This window comes from Pipistrellus kuhlii, unplaced genomic scaffold (genome assembly GCF_014108245.1).
Source record: "Pipistrellus kuhlii isolate mPipKuh1 unplaced genomic scaffold, mPipKuh1.p scaffold_m20_p_8, whole genome shotgun sequence".
NCBI classification, from domain to species: domain Eukaryota; kingdom Metazoa; phylum Chordata; class Mammalia; order Chiroptera; family Vespertilionidae; genus Pipistrellus; species Pipistrellus kuhlii.
Genome location: NW_023425584.1, coordinates 32,781,041 through 32,798,729, shown reverse-complemented (window position 1 = coordinate 32,798,729; position 17,689 = coordinate 32,781,041). Strand labels below are relative to the sequence as shown.

The 17,689-nt window shown below is 35.3% G+C and overlaps 1 protein-coding gene across 1 annotated transcript in view; it reads left to right on the top strand.

The window, feature by feature from the left end:
- ADAMTS19 (ADAM metallopeptidase with thrombospondin type 1 motif 19) overlaps positions 1-17,252 on the top strand; it is a 190,991-nt gene extending 173,739 nt beyond the window's left edge. Inside the window, exons 22-23 of the mRNA XM_036424499.1 lie at positions 13,852-14,029; positions 16,848-17,252. Coding sequence (XP_036280392.1) covers positions 13,852-14,029; positions 16,848-16,999 — 330 coding nt within the window. The 3' untranslated portion in view covers positions 17,000-17,252. The remainder of the gene's footprint in view (positions 1-13,851; positions 14,030-16,847) is intronic.
- Positions 17,253-17,689: the final 437 nt, after the last annotated feature.

Genomic DNA, 17,689 nt, shown 5'->3' with positions numbered 1-17,689 from the left:
TGAGATGTGTCCAGTGGGAGTGGATTTCTGTGCTCTTCTGAGGTCAGTTAGTCTGCTAGTGTCATTCAAATCCTGCTAACATTGTTAAACTACTGATAAACCTAAGTGGACTTAAAACGCACCCTTGCTTTCTTTAGTCCGGAGTATTCGATGGACTGCCCGGAAAGTCGAGCTCTAAAGCCCCCTTCAGTAATATTAGAGGAGAATCAGTTAAAAGACAGACAGACGCTCACGTTCACCACTGGGTGAAACTCATTAACCATTATTGGACCAAGGTAATTTTGGCCAAACAGTTAAAGCTTATGCCTCACACTGTGTTCACTGCATTTGTGTCAGCCTGTGTGATTTCTAGTGTTTATGATTTGGTGGTGGCGTGTAAACAGTGGGAAACTTGCTCTCAGCTTCAAAGGAAAAATATAGATCCAAGTGTGCTCCAAGAGAAAAATCTCCTGCTCTAAAATCATTACCTCTGATTTCAACCCTGTAATAAGTTGAATAATGCTCACGTTTATTTCATTGAGACTGGAGAGTTGGCAAAAATAGGACACAAACAGTGTGGTCACTCTGTTCTGGCTGGGTTTAAGCATTGACACAATTATGTGCCACGCTGTGACTGTGTCTCTGATGCACATATGGCTTCAGGTTTTTTCCTGAGAGCGCAGAATACAACCCATATGCTCTCTGGCAGCACAAATCTGTATTTATTCTTTTAAACTGACCTAAGTTTAGAATACTGACTTTAAAAACATATCCTATACTGGCTTTAAAAATAACAGCCTCTTTATGTTCAATTAAATACTATATTTTCTGCTTCTACAACTTTCTTATTTTCATTGTTGGAAATCGATAGAGGAGCAAATAAATGAGTATTGTTTTATCTACCTGTTAGTCAGAATTTAGTCCTTCATGAAGCTTTTTAAAGTTAACTTTTCCGTGCAATATTAAAAATGGTTTACACTTTTTTAGGTGAATTATAATGACAACAAAACACCTGGCAGATAATTATGGTTTTATTCTCAATTTATACACTACAATTTGAATTTAATTTAGTCCTTTAAAATTCAGGGAAAGAAATAGTATCATATCAAATTATGACATGATTAATAGATTATATTGAGAAGAGATTATGAGTCTTTTGTGATGATGTAGTTCAAAATAATGCTCAATGCACAATAAATCATTTTGGGTGATTTAATTATATAGATAATAAGATGTGTCTTTGTATAGAAATAGTATATATAAAGCTTTCAGTATAAAAATGTCATTTTTAACTTTTGCTTTAAAAGGAAACCACAATTATAGTCAGTATATGCAGTTGACTAGAAAGTGGAATTAGATAAAAGAGGAATCCAAAAACTAAGGTAATTCTTCCTAATAAACAGGGGAGAAATATCAGACTAAATACATGTTTCCTAACTATATAAATTGCATTTGAGCTAATAGGAATTCTACTTATTCTGAGTCATTCTCTGAGTGGAGATTTTCTAGTTCTATGTAGTTACAAATCTACAAAATGGTATGTTGTAATTTTTTTTCTGAAAAATAATGCTGTGGCTTAAAAGAAAACAAATTGATTGTTTCATGACTTATTTTTGAAACCATGAAAAACCTGCATCTACTTATATTATTTCCGGTAAAAATAATTTTCTTATCACACATACTACAGATGTTATTAAAATCCACCTAGTATATCATATTGTCCTTGAACTCTGTAATAACTATGGGAAAATGTGTCCTGAGTAGTTAGCACTGTATTTTTCAAAGAAGCTCAAAAATAGAATTTTAAATTAATTAAGTAAATTATGCTCTTTCTTTAAGATGGCTTTGCATGATCTTAAAGTGTTCCCATATCGCATAATTAGTAAATTAAAACAATTCAACAGGAAGGTGCAAGATCAAAGAAAGAACAAGTCAATGAAAGATTCCTTAGTGACATACTTAAAACAAGTCTAGGAAGACAAACAGAAGATTTATTACCGTCATACCTTTATTCAGATTGGCCAGCAGTCACTGTAACTGGATTGGTTTGCACATTTTTCATTTATCACTAAAAAAATTTTATTTTATCTTGCTGTCTTTGTTATACTGGATTTGTAGAGACAGATCATGTGAATTTGAAGCTCTGAATACGATAATAGGCTATCATAGACTGTTCCAGAATCTCACAGGGTCCCTGGCCTGGTGATATGCCTTGTATTTTCTATACAGAAGCTTGTCATTCCTTAAAATTAACATTGACAGTAGTCATTGTGACTTATCGCAGTTGGTAGGAAATTATGGGTAATCACCAGGGCCATTTCTTTCCACTGAAGGAAACTCAGGGAATCATTAAAGGAAAGTTAAAGAGACATCTTAATCAGTGAAATCAAGAATATTTTAAACTAAATGACTAGATAATATCATATTTTTAATGATGCATCTCTGCAGCCTAGTGTTTTTGCATTAGTTATAAGGGAACAAAAAGAACCAGATCTAAAAATCCCAAAGGAGGGATTTCTTATTGCCCCATGATCAGGTTAGGATCTTAGGACTTTGGATTCTTGTATGTCTGGACTGACCCAATACTGGCATGTACCCCACCCCAATAGAAATCAACTTGCAGAAGGTCCCAGCATGCAACTGAGGCTATGCAGAGTTTGCTGGCTTTAAATGGATTCTTACAGGTTAATAGAGGAAGGCTCAATTAGTTGTTGGAAGGATTTCATTCATCTCTAAAGAAATAATTAGCACCAATAGCAAGTAACCAAATTAAATACCCTACAAGGATGTGAAAATAGAAAACGTTAAGTATTGGCTGAAACTAGAGAATACAGTAAGATAATGAATAAAATGAGAAATGCCATAATGAAGAAAATATATTGTCTTTCCAATTTGCTCAAAACCATTCCATGACATTAGCATCAGTAAAATTGGTAGTTACCAAAAACCAGAATGTCATCCTTTTTATAAGACTAAATTCCTAATTCACGAATTCTTGAGACTTGTATCCTCAAAATTATGTTCCATAGAAAACTCATTCCTTGGGATGTGGTCTCCATGTATGAGAAATACTGTAGTAAAGCAAGGATAATAAACAAGTAGTTTTTGCTGTAGGACTTTACAAACATTCTGCTGTACATAGTAAGTCTCAAAGGGAGAATATAGTATTTCTTTTTTCTTTTTGCCAAAGGTGATTTTTGCAGAGAATGCAGCTAGTTTGTTATTTAGTGTAATACACTTTGGGAAAGCTGGCATTAGATTATACTGATTTCAAAGGCCAGTTTGGTAAATATTATTTTCAAATTAGAAAAAAAAAATTGTAAATTGAAACAAAACTGAACTTATCTATAATCTAGAAAATTATTCTTTTTTTAAAATATATTTTTTACAGAGGCAAAGGGAGAGGGATAGAGAGTTAGAAACATCGATGAGAGAGAAACACTGATCAGCTGCCTCCTGCACAATCGCTACTGAGTATGTGCCCGCAACCAAGGTACATGCCCTTGACTGGAATTAAACCAGAGACCCTTGAGTCCACAGGCCATCACTCTATTCACTGAGCCAAACTGGTTAGGGCTAGAAAATTAATCTTGAGATGAATTATTATTTCTATTCAAAAGTATTTTCTTTTTTTAAACTATCATAGTTTTCAATTATGGAATTATTTTCTAATTATGACTAACAGTCTATTGATATTTGGAAAAATAATTGCTTATCATTTTTATAATTTTAAATAATCTCATAAAACAGGAAAAAGGGGTACTCAAAGGAGCAGGAGGAAAATAATGGGGAACAAGAAAGTACTCTTAAGAACATTCAATGAGATGAGGACTGAGTCAGAGGAAGTTAAAGAAGCCCATTCTCAAAGTAAACTTCAGCTGCCCTAGGACTGTGCCTTTGACATTCTAACAGTTCCTGAAATTTGGAATATTTAAAACAAAATGTTTCCACCAATTTCCTTTTTCTGGAAAAATGTTGATATCATCTTCCCATTTACCCAGCCTGGAAGCTACCCTGAGCCTTTCTTCTATACACAAATAGGGTTTTGTCTCAGATGCTCTTTGTTTATTTATTTTTCAATTACAGTTGATATTCATTATTATATTACCTTCAGGTGTGTGACAGAATGACCAGACATTTATATAACTTACAAAGTGATCACCTCAATAAGTCTGACTCCATGCTTAGTTATCACAATATTATTGACTATATTCCCTATGCTGTACTGTACATCCCTGTGACCGTTTCGTAACTACCAATCTGTATTTCTTATTCCCTTCACCATTTTCATCCAGCCTCCCAACTGCTCTCTCATCTGGCAACTATCAAAATGTACTCGAAATCCATGAGTTTGTTTCTGTTTTGATTGTTCATTTATTTTGTTCTTTAGATTCTACATATAAGTGAAATCGTGTTGTATTTGTCTTTCTCTGACTGACATTTCACTTAGCATAATACCCACAAGATCCATCTATATATTCGCAGATGGTAAGATTTCATTCTATTTTTCTTATGGCCAAGTAATATATATATATATATATATATATATATATATATATATATATATATATATATATATAGAGAGAGAGAGAGAGAGAGAGAGAGAGAGAGAGAGAGAGAGAGAGAGAGAGAGAGTATATTCACATATTTATCCAATGTCAGTTGCTCTTTATTCCCAGTATAATACTACTATCCTTATTTTTTCACCAGGACTAGAGTAAAAATTTCTAATATATTCCCTTATCCACATACTCCTCCTTTTTCACATCCATTCACTCACAGGGATGCCTTCCTCACTCTGTTCTAGAGCCCAGCACTTGCAGAGAATTCCCCATGGCTGTCCTGTCACCTACCAGAAATGCGCTTGGCATTCAGAGTTTTCCTATTCTAGTCCTAACCTACCTACTGAAATGGGTCTCAGCATTCTCATTCATCCAGTGTGTCCACGAAGCTCGGGCCTGGGCAGTGTATACTTCTACAGTCTCCATGTCTTTGTTTATATTTTTCTCTTGCCTGGAATGTGTTTCTTCCAACTCTCTAAATCCTTCAAGTGCCTAATTTTTTAAAGGGCTTCCCCAATAAGTGGCAGAAATAATTTGCACTTATTGACTATATTACATTTTCTTTCTTTTAAAATATATTTTTATTAGTTTCAGAGAGAAAGGGAGAGGGGGAGAGATCAAAATAGCAATGATGAGAAAGAATCAGTGATTGGCTGCCTCCTGCACGCCCCTCACTGGGGACTGAGCCTGCAGCCTGGGCATGGACCTTGACCGAGAATTGAACTGTGACCTCCTGGTTCATAAGTCCATGCTCAACCACTGAGCCACACCAGTGGAGCTATGTTATGTTTTCTCGGTGAATTATTTATTGCCTTGCATTGTTGCTGTTTTATTAAGAATGTCTCAACCTTCTCACAAATCTGAGTGACCAGGGCACTGCACTACGTGTAGCAATATTTACTGAATAATTGACTGCTAAACAAACAAAAAATGTGTGGTGCATCTAAGCATTGTATGTCTTTTCTTTTGATCTATTTTATTTTTTGGAATCTAATTCTATAATAACTACAACTATATAACAACAATATTTTCCTACAAAAGAATTAGTAACTAGCTTCTCTTTCTCCAGGAAAATGAAACTAACCAATATAATTTTATGTAAACACATGACTCCCCTGACATTTTCCTGTATGAAAAATCAAACTACTTAAAAATGTGATTTAAAAAAAAAAAGTAAATCCACTGTTATTTGAAGAACACGCTATGTAAGCCAAAAAGTGTGCTTGACATTGAGCTTCAAGGAAGCTGGCAGACTTCCTCTGCATTCTTGCGAGTCGATTTGGCTGAACACCTGCCAGCAGGTTAGACAGCAATGATCTAACCTGGAAGGAAAGCAGTAGAAGGAAGCAAAGCACACCGAGGAATGTTCTTTGAGAACTGGCAGAGACAGTATTTATTTCGGGTTGGAATAACTTAAAGGTAGCGATATATGCTCTCTATGCTATTTTAAATCAATCCTCTATTTATTAAAACAAAACAAAAGCACACACACTTCAGCAACATGGCCACAGAAGGATTAGATCCATTCTTAACCAGGAATTGTTGGGCTGGACCTGGAAAGTATGTTATTTGAAAAGGAAGTTCAGTCACTGTCGTTTTCAGAGGTTCTCTCTGGTGGCAAGATGTTTCCCTGGGAGGGTAGTGCTAAAATAGAAATGTCTTGATAATATTTTTTTCACCTCTGCGGCCCCTGTGATTGATTGTCTGAGCACCGGCAGGGCTGCATATGTGCCCAAGGCTTTGTGTTTATTAATTACCGCATAATGCAAAACATCTTTTTTTTTTCTTTCATCATTGCAGTGATCAATGTGTACTTTGATATAAAAAATTATTTTTTGTTCCTTTGACAGCCTTTTCATAACATATTCACTTCTCTGCTAATCATTCATAAGTAATCTGCTTGATTTTTGCCACACACATTTTCTTGATTTGTTATAACTGTATGCAAATGTTTTCATTAAAGAAACAAAAATAGATTGAACTGTACGACCAAATGATGAATTAATTAAACACATACACACACACACAAAATATTTTTTCCCAAATGTCTGACCTCTAGGAATAGATTCAATCCCAAATACCCATGTGCTAAATAAAGGCAGATAAACTTTTTTAAAAAGATGCTGAAACACTGACCAAAATAAATAGCAAATCTTAAAAACAAACCTAACTTTTGTTCCTTAGTATGTTTGTTTCACACTCACTTTATTAAAAAGTTGAAAGATGGAACTGCCAAACATATACAGAAATGAGTAGGAATGCTGCACTAATAATTTCCAGTGGAAGTCATCATTTAGTTTCCTTATGAGATCCATTCTCCACTGTGAATGCTACTTCACTCCTGTTAAAACTCTTGTTAAAATAATCCACTTACTCCCAAAGACAAATTATCCAAGTCAGTGTTGTTAAGCTTGTTGTAGTTTGACACTTAACGTTACAGATTATATCGGGTCCTGTAAGATTGTATATCATAGTGGTAGAAAAAATAATTTGAACTGCTTTTTGCCAGTGACAATTTTCTCTTAATTTAGGAATTCCTATTTCTTACTGAGGCCAGCTGGAAATAAGTAAAGCATTACAGAGCCTTCCTTAGCTGTTGGCCTGGAGAATACACATTCTCTCCAAAATATATATCTTTGGCACAGTCCAGAAGGAAGGAATCTCGGGTAATCTTTGAGCTGGCCAAATGTGGGAATTATTATTTTTAACCCCTAAATACACTGAAATTTGGTTTTCTTTCAAGGAATTCAAAGTCAGACCTGTGCTAGTTTAGTTATATTTGTTAACCAATAACACTCAAAGTAAGTAGCTTAGAGTAGTATGCATTTTTATTATTGGGTATTCTGCCTTTTTGGTTTATAATGTTTAAGAGGACATTTTACAAAATTTACAGCTTGAAGAGTTTCACAATTTAACATTAGAGTTTAATATATACAGATTAATAGTTCCGTAAACTCATTGGCAAACTAGTTGATTATTTAACCTAAGTTTACAAATTTATTATACTATCATGTCCCATTTGGTTCCCAAAACTAAGTTATATCAATATTCAGAGTAACAAATAACTAACCAGCATCAAAACAGTGTCTATGTGTCTATTCTGAAGTCCTGAAAGGAAAGGTAGAAAATCATTTAACTAATAATTTTAAAGTTTGGCATTTTACCATAAGAATCCCAATACTTAAGTTTAGATGTAAAAATCATTTTAACTCCATGTTCAAAGTCATGTATGTGGAATAAATTTACTTGATCTCAGAGCCTATGGAGCACAGAATTTATTAGTATTTAGTGATTTATGTCAGTAGGCATAGCGGTTTTCATAGGAACAACACACATTATTTTTAAATAATGCAGATTTTTAATAAATTCAGATATATCATACAAGGATATATAAAATATATTTCTCTAATAAAATAATGGAAATTTAGCAACAGAATATATTCATATTATGTATATAGTATTTGATCCATCCAAAATTTATTGTGCTAATAAGACCTAATTATCCTCAATGCATCCGATTAGACTTGAAAATGTAAGTAATTTAATCGGACCACGGTTATTCGACAGCACACACTCACTGCCCTTGAACATACTGAAAAGATAACTTCAATAAAATGTCTCAGGTTAAATGATCTTTCCTTGAATTTCTTCTATAAGATATTTACATATTTTCCAAAGTATTACACCAAGATCTTAGTAACACTGTCTATCAGTGCTATAAATAATGCTATGTCAGGAATAAAATTTTCATGGTTAGTTTCTTCAATTTACTTATTGGGCAGTGTCTCACCACCTGTCTATTCTTTGTGATATCCTTGGCTTGTCCATTAGATGGACATCATAGCCATTTAGAGTTCATTTAATTCTTTTGTGTCTATGATAGTGCCACAGTTAAGAATTTGTACGAATTTTTTAGTGTGTGTTTTTCTATGTGTTTTATTTTCCCTCATTTGTTTGCGTTCAGGCCAATCCATAAATTTGCCAAGTCATCCTGGAATCTTGCACTGTCTTTACCAGAACTGCCAAGCCCTGCCCACTCAGGGCTCTCATCTAATTTAGTCCATAAAATTTTCCAAGAGTTCACATCCATATCTGTCACCAGATCATCCTTGGTCATTTTTAGAAAATGATAAATGTCTGAGTTAAAGGTCTACTGTACACTTCCGCCAACTTGGGCATTGCTTGTATGTCCCCAGATATTTCTCTTGCAGTTTATTTAGATGAAATTTTCTCAGGTAAAACAGAGTCAGTCAGCTCTTAGTACCTGGCATAAAAATGACAGAAGGAAAAGGAGGTTTTAGACAATGACTATGATTATAAGGTCTGTAATGAATTTTAAACGAGGATAAAGCCTTTTCTTATTGGTTTGCTGCCATTTGTATTTGTGGTTCTCATTTACTGTATTTTACTAATCTTTTAATAGTACAAACTATTTGAATTATTGAGAAAGTTTCCCTTTCATGTTTAGTGTTTGACATGCAAGCTATACAACGTGTACCTGTTAATAGTGTGGATTTTGTAATCAAAGAAAACACGATAATTTCAAGAGAAACATCAAAAGTGCTTTATTCAAACTAATGTCCACTGCTAGCTACAAATTTTCCCCATCTTTAAGGTAAATTGTGAATACCATCCCAATATAACTTTCCTTGTTTTGAGGCAAACTATTCAGCGACCAAAGTTTCCACTTCTGCGTTTTGCAGTGCTGCTCAGAAAGTCCTCAGGCTATTGATCGGAACAAGTGGTGGCCTGAAGGAGCAAGGTCTGGTGAATATGGCAAGTGGGTTAATACTGCCCAGGCAAGAACTTTTTAAAAAATATATAATTTTTTATTTCAGAGAGGAATGGTGAGTGAGAGAGAAATAGGAACATCAATGATGAGAGAGAATCACTGATCTGCTGCCTCCTGCACACCCCCCACCGCGGATCGAGCTCACAACCTGGGCATGTGCCCTTGACCGGAACCAAACCTGGGACCTTTCAGTCCACAGGCCAAACTAGCCAGAGCCCCAGACAAGATCTTTTAATGTGTCTTTAACTGGTTTTGAAGTGTGTGATGGTGCGTTATCCTGGAGCAAAATTACTTTCAGCAGCACTTTTCTTCAAAATAAAGTAATAAATTAAAAATTCCTGCAAATGCTCTCTTTTTTTGACATGAGTTTGACATTTTTAAATGTAAAAATATCTATAATGTTAACACCTTCAGCAAATTTGACATATGAAGTTTTGAAGTTTGCTGTCTATACAACAAAATAGCATATACTATATCACATCGCATATATATCAACATATGTGTAATTCCATCTATTGGAAAAAAATCCACATTATTAATCAGTACACGTGGTAGTATGGACATAATTTAATACAGTCTTAGAAATTGTCACTAATGTTCCATGTCAAGGAAGGATTTATTTTAGGAGAAAGCCATAGCAATATTATCTAAAAATATTAGTCATGTGAACCCAAGTGCAGGGAGGGTCATAGTTCCTCAGGAACAAACATTATTTTTAAATTTGTTGGGGCTCAGTTTTTGGTGGGAAAGAGAGATGGCCAACATCAGTTTTCCTTGTGCCATGTTGTCTTTGTCAAAATACTGTTTTTAACTCTAAAATCATGAGAGCCATTTTCTAAGCTGTTCTAAATTTGTTCTAAAGATTACTGTCTCCTTTTTACTCTAGTAATGCTAGGATAGCAAGACTGTGTTTGCTGTTCAAAATGGAAGGCTTCTAGTTCATAAAATTGATTAATGGGATGTTTTGTTTCAAGGTCCTTCAAGGTGATGGATGGTAAACTGTTTGGGGAATAGAATATTTGTCAGGCAATCCAATTCTCTTTTTAAAAAAGTATTCTTGTCAGGAAATGTTCCTTGTAAAGGAAAGATCATTGGCAACTTATCTGGTAATCCTGTGTTTGTTTACTGGTTGCTGGCAAATTGTCATTTTAGCATTTTGGCCTTTAGTGAAAGTCTATAGTGTTATTTTATGTCATTGGGTTTTATAATAAAGATTATGGAATAAAGTACTAGCTCCAAAGTATAAATAACTTCTGCTGTTTATATTTTCTGCATGGGATCCTGAACATAATGGGTGATATATAAATATATAGAAAACCAATAAATGATTCTAAGACAATCAAACAAATTATATTTTGAGACTCTTCTGAGCAGAATTTCTGTCATACAATTATTGGGTGGTACAATGAATAATCAGATAATGAAACTAGAGTCCTTACTGTTTCACGCCTTCACCACTTAAAAATTGCCAGACTACAGTAATTTTTAATAAAATTTGGAGTTTTTACTTTCATAGTAATTTAGTCCTGAACTTATAGCTATGATCTCCTCCAATGCCTTGCTTACCAAAAAGGAAAAAAAAAAATTCCAGGTAAATTAGTTGCTAGTGACAATATTGGAGCCCAAGTCTCCTCATTTCAAGACCAGAATTAATTTAGCTTTTCTTTTTAATGTCTATCTTTAATCATAGCAATATGATTTGAGAAAATATTCAATTATTTAGTATACTGTATAATATTATAATAAAGTAAGAACTAATTTAGAAAATACCTTAGAATTTCAGTGAACAGAAATATTTGTTCATTTTCTACACATTTGTTTTAAATTTTTTACTAAAATATGTGTTATAAATAAAATAATTATTAGTAAGAGGTTAATATTTTATTATGAAAGTATTATAATGAGAATTACTTTCTCAGGCTATTAGACTATTTAATTCCATATTTTATAATAAAACTTATCCTAAATCTTTCAAAGGTAAAAATGAGTCTGTTTTAATTAAATTAATTCTAGAACTTTTATTATTTCCTGGATACTATTTTTATTTCTGGGTCATTCCCATATACAAGTTACAAAATTTAACTTGCAAAAGGAATACAACTAACATTTTTTCTCTCTAGTTTTTCAGCTTTTTATGAAAGACACTATTTAACCATTATCTGCTAAAATTATTTATTCTGTTACTTTGTTGAATTTTTTATAATTCTGAAAAATGATATGTTACGTTGATTTGTTCATGTCCTATGGAGTTGATATAAAATTAATCAAAAGTTTTGGGAATAGTCTGTGACTTATTCCCAGGCTTCAATGACATGATTGTGAATTTCCTCTACTATCAGAATGAGTTCATCTATTAAAAAGCTCTGTTATTATTATTTTCACAAATATTTCAAGATCTGCATAAATTTTAGGAATAAATACTAGAATGGTATTTTCCCATATTAACTTAACCCCTTAAAAGTTTTTAGTTTAATTATTTTGAATTTTCTTGAATATATTTTTCTAAGAAACGTAATATCTTCATTTATATAAATATATCAATTTTATAGATTGGTATTAAGATGCTTTTAAGAAAGAAAGACCATGTTAAATAGTTACTCCTCTTATAATAGTTTTATATTATAGTAAAGCTTAAACTGAACTGGAAACATTTAGATTGTAGAGTTAACAAGAAAAATAAACCATAAATATGCATAAATAGTTGGGGTAATTGTGGAACACTTAATGGATTGTGATTTGAAAAGCAGCCAGGCATTTGGAAAAGAGTAATACTATGGATACAATTGTAGATGTGGGAATAGAAAATGCATGGGCATGATCTATATATAAAAGCCTAAGTGATCGTTACAACTGAATGTCTGGAACGACCAGAATGACTGGTTGACCAGTCGCTATGATGCGCACTCACCTGAGGGCAGACTCAACACAGGAGCTGCCCCTGGTGGTCAGTGTGCTCCCACAGCCCACCTCCTGTGGTCCCTCCCCCAGCTGGCCAACCTACTGCAATCCCTCCCCCACGCCAGGAAGCTTCCCAATTAGGCCCAGATTGGGGGGTCAGCTGGCCAACCCCCTGGGGTTCCTCTCTCCAGCTGGCTGCCCCTCCCCCCAATAGGCCTCAATCACCAGCCAGGCTGAGGGACGCCACCCATGCACAGATTCGTACTCCAGGCCTCTAGTTAATCTATAATAGAGCAAATGATTCCTACAGTGAAGGGTAGACAATAAAGCTGAGGAGATAGATAAACACCAGCCTGGAGATTCTGGGATACTGGGCTTTATCTTGCAGTCAGTGACTCAGTAATCAAAGATTTCTGTCCAATGAGATTATATATGTAAAGCAACTTTGGAAGAATGCATATTCAGTATTAACAAGTGAGATTGATTGGAAGACTGGGGACTAAACTAACATTAGTAGACTAGGCTTGAGGTGAGTAGGGTTTGCGTAGAATGATTCTTGTGCAAATGAAAAGAAGAGCTGGGACCCATAACGATGTAAAGGAAGAATTGATGGCAAAGTGAGTGCAGTCTAATAATGACTTGGGAATAAAGCACAAAGGGAAAAAAAATACATTAAAATCTTATGCCTGTATATCTAAAAGGGGACATTCAGGAAATATTTACCAGTTTTCAATGAGAATACACTAAGATCATTTGGCTAAAGATCAAGATGACTAGTAAAATAAGTCATTATTTTCAGAAACACAAGCATATTCCCTCTCATGTAATTGTGATACTCTAGAATCACTTTATTCTCTCAGTCAAATAAGCACCAGCTTATTTGTGCAACAAATCAAATCTGGGGATACATGGGGACCCAAAAAACTTCCCTAATAAAAGACCATTGTACATCAAACACATTTTTCTTTGCAAAATACCTTACAAATGAAGACAAACTGCATTTATGAAATACAAGGAATCCATTGAAAGGGTATTTTATTAGAAAAATCCAGGTTACCAAATATTTTTATTAGCATAGTATTGGAAGTTGTGTCATCTGCCAAGAAATAGCAGCTATTTCCATCACACGCCAGGTTGATAAGCCATATTGAAACTGTTGATCAACATTTCAGGGCCAGAGCAAAAGAGTAGATGAGGAGACAAAAACTGCCACAGGCATCCAGCCCCACAGCTGGGCGTATGCTAACTCTTGAGATCAATGACTAAATTGAAAAATAGCAAGTCAAATTTTTGTTGCAAAGTAGATAGAACTTTTAAAGACTGTCTGCCCAAGTGCACGTCTGATATGAGTCATTCTATTCCATGCCGACTGATACTCTCAGGCTTTCTCTACTCGCCTTTGTCCTGCATCACCCTAAACTCTGCCTGAGGTCAGCCAGAGAGCACAGAAAACATTGTACCCAAGTATGAGCATCCCCGTTTCTAGCCCATGTTTTGCATCAACTCTGGGTGTTGTGGGCTCATGTTCAATTTTAAGAAATACGGGGAGAAGGTGGCTCACAGCCTAGAAGAGAGAAACAGCGAAAAGGACTTTTAACAAGCCTTCTCTCTCTCCCCCAGTGCTCAATTACCTGTGGCAAAGGAATGCAGTCCCGTGTTATCCAGTGCATGCACAAGATCACAGGAAGACATGGAAATGAGTGTTTCTCTTCAGAAAAGCCTGCAGCATACAGGCCATGCCACCTTCAGCCCTGCAATGAGAAGATTAACGTAAATACCATAACCTCACCCAGGCTGGGTAAGCTGACCAAAAGGGAATGGCTTTGAGAAATATGGAAATACTCATGGCTTCTTCTATTTTGCACATCACTTTAAAGCTTAGCTATAAGTGGATACGAATTAGATTGGTCCTAACCAAATGGGCTGTATTTTACAGTGGGTTAATCCAAATGGCCAGGTGGGCAAAGAATCCTAAAGAATAAACTATTTTGATCCCTGAAGCTATATACTCAGAACCAGACCCTGGAAATATGAATGTAAACCACCCAAGCTCATCATGTAAAGGGTTGAAGGGTATAGCCATATTTTGGGTTTTGACCAGTCTCATGGCAGAACTATCAATTAAGGTAGTGTCTAGTTGAAAGGTACTTGTAGTATATGCCTTAGATCTCTCCACTGTCAGCATCCTTCCTGTGATCCTGGATACAAATTATCTTTTGGAGAAACTTAGATTAAAAAATTACTTTCAAGACAAATGAGTGCATAGATTTATACCACCAAACAAAAGGTATAATTTTTTCCATACTTAAGGATATAATATGACATACAAATAGCTACTAGAACCATTTATTACATTGACTTTTATGTTGTGTAATGCTTTTCATGTGAATTCTCAATAACAGTTATTTAATCAGCTGTCATGAAGAAGTAGGATATGTATTTTAATTAAATGTAGCCTGCACTTGCATAACAAATATTCATGAATGAATTAGCCTTTATGTCCGTGGCAATTAGTGGCTTTTACCAGCACTGTTACCTGGCAGTTACTGGGTTAATCTATGTTTAACACCTTCCGTTTTGATCTGTGCACATAATCTTCAGGAGAACAATTTAATCGTAAATTGTTATAGATACTCTTCCAGGCATATGATTCAATCAAATGGAAAAGTTTGGTTCTTTGTGGACATACAAAATTTCTCTTTTTTTGAGCCAAATAATTAACATTTCTAAGAAATAATCAGTTCAAGGAGAATTAAGACTAGTTAAAACAAAAAGTTAAGCAATCATAGAGCAAATGCAGCTAAATCCATGTATTTCAAACAATATAAATCCCTTTATCCAGCAATTACTTGGAGTTCTTAAAGTATATGGCAGAAAATAATGACCTAAAAGAAGAATTTAATTAAAATTGCATTGTTTTGTTTATTATTTCTTACCCCCAAACACAGAAGCACAGTGATTGGAAAATGTAAGGTTTCTAAGTGTAAAATAATAAAATATAGTAGAATAGTGGCAAAAGAAAGAATTGTAGCAAGACTGACTTTTATTATGCATGCCAGAACACACTATTTCTTCAGAAAACCTGAGCCTAAATTTACATGACAAATATTTTTATATCATGTTCTCATTTTAAACACTTTAATGCTGTAAGTTTCAGTCACATAATAAGTGGCTTTGATGTTAAAGGTGCATTAAATTACTATCCCACAAACAAAATAGAAGGACTCATAGATACAGAGAACAGGCTGACAGTTGGCAGAGGGAGGGGGTTTGGGGAACTGGATGATAAAGGTAAAGGGATTAAGCAGAACAAATTGGTAGTTACAGAATAGCCACATAGATATATACTGCAACATGGGGAATATATTCAATAATATCATAACTATGTATGGGGTCAGCTGGGTGCTTGAAGAAGGGGGACCACTCTGTAAAAATGCATGATTTTCTAAGTGCTTTGCTGTGCATCTGAAACTAATACAAAATAATATTTAATGTGAACTGTAATCCTATCTAATAAAGAGGTAATATGCAAATTGACCATCATGCCAACACAGAAGATGGCTGCCCACATGTGGACACAGGATGGCCACCACAAGATCGCTGGCTGGGGAGGGCAGTTGTGGGTGATCAGGCCAGCAGGGGAGAGCAGTTGGGAGGGACCAGGCCTGAAAGGGAGGAAGGTTGGGGGGGACCCAGGCCTGCAGAGGAGGGGAGTTGGGGGAGACCAGGCCGGCAGGGGAAGGCAATTAGGGGCAACCAGGCTGGCAAGGGAGGGCAGTTAAGGGTGACCAGGCCTGAAGGGGAGGGCTGTTGGGGGCGACAAGGCCTGCAGAGGAGGGCAGTTGTGGAAGACCCAGGTCCGCAGGGGAGGGCAGTTAGGGGCAACCAGGCTGGCAAGGGAAGGCAGTTAAGGGTGATTGGGCTGATAGGGGAAGACAGTTAGGGATAATGGGGTCAGCAGGGAAGCAGTTAGGCTTCGATCAGGCTGGCAGGGGCGCAGGTTGGGAGCCAGCAGTCCTGCACTGTGAGAGGGATGTCTGACTGATACCCCCTCCCCCCACACAAGTTTAATTCATCAAGCCTCTAGTTGAAATATAAAAATAGAGGAAAGAATAAAATATAATGTGCAAGCATATTTTTGTTTTGCTATTTCTTTGCGAATTCATCTATAATAATACTTATTAAATTTTATTCCCATAAAGGTAGATATATTGAGCACATTTATTTGTGTTTTTAATCCTCTGAACTAAAAACCCAAAAGAAACTTAAATGAAAAACCATAAAATTGACCTTTAAAAGCCACTTGCAGGACAATTCATTGAATTTGGGAATATATGTGTTAAATACATTCACTTTGCTCCTTTATTTCAGGGTGTATATATATATATATATATATATATATATATATATATATATATATATATGTGTGTGTGTGTGTGTGTGTGTGTGTGTGTGTGTGTGTGTGTTTGTGTGTGCACAGCTCTGTGTTTTAAGTTGCACAGGGACTATAAATGAGTCAGTGGACACCATCCCACTTACATGATTGCTATTGGCTTCTACTCATGACACCCCCGGAATATCTACCTGTATTGAGTTTCCTGTGTTCTGCTTCACAGCTGCTCTGACTTTCAAGTGCCTGGGAGATCAGTGGCCCGTTTACTGCCGAGTGATCCGCGAGAAGGACCTGTGTCAGGACATGCGGTGGTATCAACGCTGCTGTGAGACGTGCAGGGACTTCTATGCCCAAAAGCTGCAGCAGAAGAGCTGACCTCTAGCAGGCTGGCTGGCTCACAGCTCTTTGCAGTTACATTATTTATAGACACACACACGCTAGCATGTTTTTCAGACCAAATATTATCAGATTACATATAATTTAATCAAAGTAATTTATTTTGGGGCCTGCCAAACATCAATATGGTGCTTATTTTTGGTAATACAAACATTGTGATTTTTACGATAGGGCTTCCTAAGTCATTTTATATGAATGCATTGGATCCAGTTACCAGAAAAAGAAAAGAAAACAAAGATTATTAGGCTTAAAAAAATGTGTTTTTTTTTAAGTTAGGGCTGGCTATAAGGTGCTACTCTCTCCCCACCAATACCATTGAGTTATGCATAATGTATACTAATTTAGCATCATAGGTTTAGCTATCTATGGGGGAAATTGTTTTTTGTTTTGGTGTCCTCATGCAGAGTTAGCTCATTTTCTGTACTCTGAAGGAGAGGTGTGTAAACATAACAAACCTCATAGGGTTGAACAGGTGTTTAGAGAATGTATTATGAATTTGGTTCAGACTTAGAGACATCTATAGGAAAAATGCTACTGTAATTATTACCTTATTTTAATAATGGAAAAGAAAAAAATCGAAATAGAGACTTTGATCATGTTCACGAACATGTACTTGAACACAAGTATTGTAACAATGAAACACTGTAATTAATGATTTACACTGAATCA